The sequence below is a fragment of the Callionymus lyra genome, chromosome 11 (genome assembly GCF_982586985.1).
Source record: "Callionymus lyra chromosome 11, fCalLyr1.hap1.1, whole genome shotgun sequence".
Lineage (NCBI taxonomy): Eukaryota > Metazoa > Chordata > Actinopteri > Syngnathiformes > Callionymidae > Callionymus > Callionymus lyra.
Genome location: NC_141828.1, coordinates 263258 through 272500, shown reverse-complemented (window position 1 = coordinate 272500; position 9243 = coordinate 263258). Strand labels below are relative to the sequence as shown.

General features: G+C 34.1%; 1 protein-coding gene across 1 annotated transcript in view; it reads right to left on the bottom strand.

Annotated features, from left to right (window-relative positions):
- LOC148068874 (myelin and lymphocyte protein-like) overlaps positions 1 to 5006 on the bottom strand; it is a 13031-nt gene extending 8025 nt beyond the window's left edge. The window contains exon 1 of the mRNA XM_087802510.1: positions 4840 to 5006. Within this exon, the coding sequence (XP_087658636.1) occupies positions 4840 to 4920 (81 nt within the window). The 5' untranslated portion in view covers positions 4921 to 5006. The remainder of the gene's footprint in view (positions 1 to 4839) is intronic.
- Between the last annotated feature and the right edge of the window lie 4237 nt (positions 5007 to 9243).

Here is a 9243-nt window from a genome sequence, read left to right as displayed (position 1 = left end):
TAAGTAAGAGTCTTGTGTGAAGAATGAAATCGGGTTTCAATCAGCTGAGCAAACACTTGATGTGTGTTCATTGCTGGTCAAATGGATCAGTGAGTTTTCACAGTGACCGCAGGAAAGATTCACACACCCTTTATTCAAGAATGGAACCGTCCGTTTGAACTGATTTATTCATTCATTTCAAGATTCATATGAAGTTAATGATTCATTTTCTTCCAGGATTACTGTTGAAACCAGTGTTTTCTACAAGCAAATATTTAAAAAATATTTAACAACAGTGACTGAACAAAGTAAAATAAAGAATGATTCTATACGCGTGGACACATGTTTGACTTGTTTTGCTGATTTTAGTTATAATAAATGTGATGTTATTTAACTCTTTCCTTTTTATAATTCACGTAAATATTTCTTCTTTATATATTGACGTACTTGACCTAAATCATCTTAAAATGAATAAATACTTTTTTGCAATTAGTGCAATTAAAATGCAGGGGAGAAACAAACCTTTTAGGACTTTGCATTTAACAATATAATAATATAAATAATATATAATTTAATAATAATGCTCAAATAATTCCCCTTTTTTATTTTTCTTACATTTTCTTTTCTTTATTTTTTCCCACATTTTATTTCATGCTGAAGATTTCCCAGCATGAGATCAATAGAATATAAAATATTAATGTCAGATTTTACCCGAAATCTAATGTGTTTGTGGTATCCCTTGTGTTATCTCAGGGTCAAGGTCACCCATATGTATTTCTGGAAGCCAGGGAGATAAGGTATTAGTATTAAGGCTTGTTCAAAGTGAAAATGTACACAGAAAACATTCTTCATGAATGAATACGTGAATGAACTTGATAATGTGAGCATTATATATGTATATATTTTTTGGTTTATGTTGTTTTTCTTTTCACGTATATTTGCCAATATTTGAGTATAAACGTAAAATCATGTGTACAGTATGTACAATAGAGAAAATACACCTTTAGAAAGTACATTTTCTTTAGTTTACAGGTTGTCAATATAGTTTTTTTATGTTTTGTTCGTTTTTTTGTGTTTTAACTGAATGTTTTTGTTTGCTTCAGAGAAACAACGTGAAGTTTGACAAGTTTTGAAGTTGATTTAGAGAATGAATCCAAAAGAATCCACTGGTTTAATTGTCATCATAGTGAACATTTTAAGTGTAGAATCCAAAAGTTGAGACAAAAATATTCACAGACTCACATGAACTTCATTAAAGACATTTTTCCTGAAACTAGAAAGTTATTGAATGAAAAAATAAAAGAAGTAAACTGAGAGTATCAGAGTTAAACACAACCGTGTTGCGAGTGGATCACAGTGGAAAAGTACAAAACTTTTTTCCTCATTTCAGTTTTGAGTGGGTTTGTCTGGCCATTCAAGTGTAACGAGAAAGTGATATAAGGAAAAAGGATGTGCCACGCCTAGTTCTTCTTTTATTTGAATAAAGGAAAAATGATATTATCGCAGTTTTAAAAGTCCTAAAAGCATTTTTGTGTTTTGAATTATTTACGTCTCTAAAATAAAATAAAATAAAAAGTAAATAAAGTATTTATTTTAAAGACATTATGAGATTGAATTGAATTTACTTCACACAATTTAACAAATTAAAAATAAATTTGATTCGATTTTTTCAGAGCGTCACTTTTGTACGAGTATTAGAACCAATAAAACTATTTTCTTTCTTGTATTTTATTACATAAGGATGTTATAATGTAAAAAAAAAAAAAAAAGGAATTTTCTATGACTTTAATCTCTTAATAAATCTATTCTATACAACTTTGATCTCGTAATAAAATAATTGATTTAATTGGTCCTCATACTCCGTGTACTTTTGTGCCAGCACTTAAATATATGTATTTATTCTGATTAATATATTTGTTGATTTAAATCAAGGTCGTATAAATGTATAAACCTCTTTGATATCCTATTTAAATATTAATTTATTTAAAATGTTATCAAATCTATTTGAGTGGCCCTAATACTCCATTGTAACTATACTTAATTAAAACCCACTTTAAAGTCTTCTTCCAGACACGTAACATAGTATTTTAAATGTGATTTAAATGTAAATCTTCTTGCTTTAACAGCTGATGCAAATTTTTGTTCGCTAGTTTGTCTTTTCTTTGCATTCAAACTGGAACGTTGATCCACTGCAGTGATGATCCTCAAGATACAAACGCGAGCGACAACATGAATGCAAACATATTGTGATGCAACTTTTGCTGAATCAATACAGAATCAATTTCACCGTTTAAATGACATCATCATGTGGATTGAAATTTGCATTGTGCATATTTGAAGAATAAAGAATGATTTTATTTCTCGTTTTTATTTCTGGGTGTTTCATTTCTCTTGCTGCTGTTAAACCGAATTTCCCCTCGCGGGACTAATAAAGGTTTTCTGATTCTGATTCTGATTCTGATTCTGATTCTATACGCGTGGACAAATGTTTGACTTGTTTTGCTGATTTTAGTTATAATAAATGTGATGTTATTTAACTCTTTCCTTTTTATAATTCAAGTAAACATTTCTTCTTTATATATTGACGTACTTGACCTAAATCATCTTAAAATGAATAAATACTTTTTTGCAATTAGTGCAATTAAAATGCTGGGGAGAAACAAACCTTTTAGGACTTTGCATTTAACAATATAATAATATAAATAATATATAATTTAATAATAATGCTCAAATAATTTCCGATTTTTATTTTTCTTACATTTTCTTTTCTTTATTTTTTCCCACATTTTATTTCATGCTGAAGATTTCCCAGCATGAGATCAATAGAATATAAAATATTAATGTCAGATTTTACCCGAAACCTAATGTGTTTGTGGTATCCCTTGTGTTATCTCAGGGTCAAGGTCACCCATATGTATTTCTGGAAGCCAGGGAGATAAGGTATTAGTATTAAGGCTTGTTCAAAGTGAAAATGTACACAGAAAACATTCTTCATGAATGAATACGTGAATGAACTTGATAATGTGAGCATTATATATGTATATATTTTTTGGTTTATGTTGTTTTTCTTTTCGCGTATATTTGCCAATATTTGAGTATAAACGTAAAATCATGTGTACAGTATGTACAATAGAGAAAATACACCTTTAGAAAGTACATTTTCTTTAGTTTACAGGTTGTCAATATAGTTTTTTTTATGTTTTGTTCGTTTTTTTGTGTTTTAACTGAATGTTTTTGTTTGCTTCAGAGAAACAACGTGAAGTTTGACAAGTTTTGAAGTTGATTTAGAGAATGAATCCAAAAGAATCCACTGGTTTAATTGTCATCATAGTGAACATTTTAAGTGTAGAATCCAAAAGTTGAGACAAAAATATTCACAGACTCACATGAACTTCATTAAAGACATTTTTCCTGAAACTAGAAAGTTATTGAATGAAAAAATAAAAGAAGTAAACTGAGAGTATCAGAGTTAAACACAACCGTGTTGCGAGTGGATCACAGTGGAAAAGTACAAAACTTTTTTCCTCATTTCAGTTTTGAGTGGGTTTGTCTGGCCATTCAAGTGTAACGAGAAAGTGATATAAGGAAAAAGGATGTGCCACGCCTAGTTCTTCTTTTATTTGAATAAAGGAAAAATGATATTATCGCAGTTTTAAAAGTCCTAAAAGCATTTTTGTGTTTTGAATTATTTATGTCTCTATATTTCTTCATATTTATGTTTGTTTTTATATATTATATTTCATCTCTTCTTTTTACGAAATTGAATCAGGAATCTGATCCCGTCAATCAGGTGGGTACCCGTCAATCAATTATGTAAATAAAGTATTTATTTTAAAGACATTATGAGATTGAATTGAATTTACTTCACACAATTTAACAAATTAAAAATAAATTCGATTCGATTTTTTCAGAGCGTCACTTTTGTACGAGTATTAGAACCAATAAAACTATTTTCTTTCTTGTATTTTATTACATAAGGATGTTATAATGTAAAAAAAAAAAGGAATTTTCTATGACTGTAATCTCTTAATAAATCTATTCTATACAACTTTGATCTCGTAATAAAATAATTGATTTAATTGGTCCTCATACTCCGTGTACTTTTGTGCCAGCACTTAAATATATGTATTTATTCTGATTAATATATTTGTTGATTTAAATCAAGGTCGTATAAATGTATAAACCTCTTTGATATCCTATTTAAATATTAATTTATTTAAAATGTTATCAAATCTATTTGAGTGGCCCTAATACTCCATTGTAACTATACTTAATTAAAACCCACTTTAAAGTCTTCTTCCAGACACGTAACATAGTATTTTAAATGTGATTTAAATGTAAATCTTCTTGCTTTAACAGCTGATGCAAATTTTTGTTCGCTAGTTTGTCTTTTCTTTGCATTCAAACTGGAACGTTGATCCACTGCAGTGATGATCCTCAAGATACAAACGCGAGCGACAACATGAATGCAAACATATTGTGATGCAACTTTTGCTGAATCAATACAGAATCAATTTCACCGTTTAAATGACATCATCATGTGGATTGAAATTTGCATTGTGCATATTTGAAGAATGTTCTCGTAAGACAAACTTACATTTGAAAAACACACATGAGCTCAGCCTGGGGTTCCTGGGTCCTCTGTTTCTATGACGATCTGTGTTGTCACCTTCTATTTAATCTGCTCTGGGGCATGATTGACACAAACTTACCGAGTAGCAAAACTTCTCATTCCGGAAATATTCGCATTGAAATAAAGTTTGCATTTGGATGTAAACGTAGGAAACATACAGCGATAGACAGATAGATAGACAGACACCTGATGGAAGCGAGGGAGTGGAGAAGAAAAGATGAACTCACAAACTCTGGGATGAAGAGCAGGTCAGGAAGGGTGGTGAAGATGCTGCCGCCGCTGGGCATGACGTCTCCTGCGCTAGCCATGATTGTCCCACCTAACAAGACCACCTCTCGTGTGTGCGTCTGTGTGTGTGTGTGTGTGATGCTGACACGAATGAGCGAATGTGTTGTTTCGATCACCTTTGTCAACTCTGTCTCTCCTCCTCCTGCGATCCTCCTCCCTCCTTGTGACTCCCTCGTCCAATGTCTGCAGCTTTAAAGTGACAATCCTGAGATCGAAATGAGAAAAAAAAGTTCATTGGTTTGAATCCTCTTGTGTGTGTGTGTGTGTGTGTGTGTGTGTGTGTGTGTGTGTGTGTGTGTGTGTGTGTGTGTGTGTGTGTGTGTGTGTGTGTGTGTGTGTGTGTGTGTGTGTGAGTGTGTGTGTGTGTGTGTGTGTGTGTGTGTGTGTGTGTGTGTGTGTGTGTGAGTGTGTGTGTGTGTGTGTGTGTGTGTGTGTGTGTGTGTGTGAGTGTGTGTGAGTGTGTGTGTGTGTGTGTGTGTGTGTGTGTGTGTGTGTACCCTTATGTTTTCTCCTACAGGGCAGTGAACAAGTTTACATGTACACAAAAAAGTGATTGTGAGGCAACTAGTGAAATGTTCACATGACAAATTCTGAACCTCCTTTGGAATTGTACCTAAAAAAGTGTGAATAACTCTTTCACTTCACAGTTTTAAACAAACATATGTGTGATTTGAGCCCATGTGTGCGATGGAGTGAAAGAAAAACATGTTTATTTTGAGGTTACATAAGGAAAAATAATATATCAATGTGTGAATGAGAGTTTATTAAACATATGAGAAAACAATAGAATTGCTATGTTTGTCTGTTGTCTCCCAGTGTGTCGCCACGACAACAGACTTTTGTGTCGGAACCACCTGAGGCAGGTGACGTCCTCAGGACCGAGACTCCACGGATGATGTGTTTGCATTATGTCAGGTTTTGAGCTTTGTTGGCCGTGTAGACATGTAGAACGTATCACATGTCTCGCCTGCGCATAAACGTTGACACAAGAACAGGTTTCCTCTCCACGAACCCAATTCAGGAGCTTGTACCTGTTTTTTTTATGATTATTTTTACTACTTTCTTTTCTTCTTTTTTTAATTACTATTTTAAAAACACGATCTCTGTGTTTGATGATCTACTGACTCCTTCAAGAAACATCTTATGTCACTTTTATTTAAACTTTTCCTTGATTCTCTGAGACTCTCGTGTTTGTCTTGTGGTGTCTTGACCTTTTAATTATATATTTTAATGAGTATTGTTTTGATTGTTTAAGCGCTTTGTGACCCTGGTCTAGAAAAGCTCTCTACAAATATTATCTTTTATCTAGTGACAGATATCTTTGACCTTCTGCAGGGTCAATCATCGCAGCAACATCAATATGAGACGGATCTTGGAAAGAAAAGGGAGAAAGAATTGAGATCGATTCCTGTTAAAGTTCACCCAAAATTCTACAAAAATGTTTGTTCATTTTAATGTAGCAACTAGAGCTCAGTGGTCTTCGTCTTCATCTTCGTCCAAAAAGACACTAAACAACATCCAAACACCTCCTCGTCTCTAACGTCCAACTTGGATTGAAGCTCCACATGAGAAGTTGTTCCAAAAACTTGATATTTTAAACTTGTTTGTAACAGTAGCTTAAAGGCTAACATGCTGTATATTCAGTGTAAATAGGAATAAATGAATACTTTATTTCAAACATGTGCATAAAAACAAAATACACTAGTTGAGGAGACGCCTTGATTTTCTGGAACTCCTGTTGTGTAATCAGTTTTATCTTGATCTTTAAAATATATACTTTATTGAATATTGTTTTGATTGTTTAAGCGCTTTGTGACCCTGGTCTTGAAAAGCGCTATATAAATAAAAATTGCTTACTTACTTACTTACTTACTTATCCTTAAGTCCAACCCCTTCTCCGACTAGTATCTACAACTATAGGTTATCTTGCTTTTTTGAATACTCTAAACAAAACAAAGAATCACCAACAAAAAAAACAAACACCATAACTGCTTGTGTCAAAATAAAAAGTCACAAATATTGGCAGCTAGTGAAAACATACGCACATACAAATATGGCGAGAGCTTCCAGTGTAGACAGTAGACAAACCCACCTGAGCACTGTTTCTTGATGGCTTCTTGAGTTTGAGGAGGTTTTCCATCTGTTGGCAACAATGAAGGTCAAATAGAGAACGCCAGTTAAATGTTACGTAGTGCAGCTTGAACACCAAACTATGAGCCATGAATCTTATTGATCTTCTTGAATTGACAAAAAGATGTCAAATCATTTCAATTGTCAAAGCTTCAACACTAGAGACATGATGCAAGTCCAATAACTTACAGTAACGCCTCAAAGATGCTCAGTGTTACTCACAGCATATCAACGTTTATCTGAAGAAGGTGCAATAAGGTGTTTTTTTATTGACGGTTCAGGGTTGGGTGTGACTCTGTAAAGCTTCCCCTTTGTTTTCAACAAGATGAATCATCCTCTAATCCCCAGACTTGAAGGTTTTATCTTTTCTACTTCAAAGTTTGTCTGACTTGCTGAGAAACTTTTCCGCCGACGCCCCTCACTCTCGCCCGTTTGCACCGACGCTCCGGGTTTGTCACTTCCTGTCTGTATTTAGACTCGTCGTTTTTACTGATGCGTTCCACCGCGTCGTCTGAAAACTTCACAAACCGACGACAGCTTGAGTGTCAGCGCGGCAGGGTGAACAGGAGGGGGCTCAGCCGGCAGCCCTGATGCATTTACCGATTTCTTTTTAAATGAATAAAACCAACTCTTGTATTATGAATTGTTTTCCATCTACCTAAAGACACCACCTGTTAAACACTAAAATATAGGACCCGGTGGCCTCATGTACTAAGAAGTGCGTAGATCTTCTACTAAATATGTCCATAAGCTGAAATCCAGAAGATGAAGCAGCACAAAAATATTCACATGTATGAATCTGTGCGCGACAAGAATTTAGGCACTTTTCTTTCCAATCAACCTACAATTAATGGCAGACTTGTTCGTCCCTTTCCACGCCCTCATTTACATATTTAAATAATATTTAAATTAAGCAGAGTCCATGATTTTTCTCGTGATCAGAAAAAACAAATGAAACAAATCGTTGATGTAACTCTGACATGAACATCAAATGGAACCGGCTGATTCGGGCGTACGCGACCTACAGACCGTGCGGGAATTTTGAACATTGTACCGCTCTTTTCAGTGATGACACACATGGACTTTGACAAGGAAAGGTTGCTTGTTGCACTTTTTTTGGTGCGTAAAACCCGTCAGTACATCAGGCCCCTGTTTCCTAAAGCTTCTTCAGCCGCATCACTTGACCTACAAATGACCTCCTCAGTGGCTAGTGTTGCTCTACTCAACTGATTCAATCTGGACAGAAGATGAATCTTTTTCTGAGACTGTATGTCAAAGTATTCAAACCTTTTTTTCTAATGAGAATGTTTCGAAAACACATTTCATGCACACTTGTCGTCTACACACTTCACAAACCTGTGATAGATTCTTGGATGATGAATAATTTCATGATGAGTGTGACTCAGTGTAGTTAATCCACAGTCTGGTAACATCATCTTGTTCTTATAACAATAAACATGAGGGTTGATTATATATAGACAATATGATTTTTTATTTATTATCTTACAACAAATCTAGAGAAAACTAAATGCAGACCTTTTATTGAAGAAGGTGAAAAGATGGAACCTGATCTCCACCTGCTTTCTACCTTATGCATTCTCACACATTCTTCCTTAACTTAATTATTTATTTTTTACTGTCCATCTTTAAATGCTTGTGGAGTTTTAAACGATCCATTCTTTACGAGTCTCCTCTTCCCAAATATACAGAGCTTTCTTTTGTTCCTTGTACCGAGACACGCCTTGTTAAAGGTGCAAAAACGAGTCTCACTGGAGCGCAGGGTCACAGGTCAGAACGATCCGGTTAGTTCATCCTTCTTTTCCTTTCAAACCTAACAGATTAGTAAGAATTAATGGTTGAATCTGAATTATAATGACACCTATTGTTATTATATATTATAATATAATAAATTACTTTTCATCAGAGTGTACAGTAATTGTTGTTTTAAACAGGTTATGAGAATTAAACAAATACAATATGATTAATCTTTGATGAATTTTGGGGATATTTTGAGGAATCTATTGACAGATGTTTGCAAGAAATGATCTTTTTGTGAGCCATGGTGTTCATTTTCTTCATTCATCTTTCAGCATCATCGTCGTTGATCCTCCAACTTCACCAATCCTCCCAAAGTCACAGATGTTCATGACCTTGTTTTATTCGTGCAGACTTTTCCTTGATTCTCTGAGACTCCTGTGTTTGTCTTGGTGTTG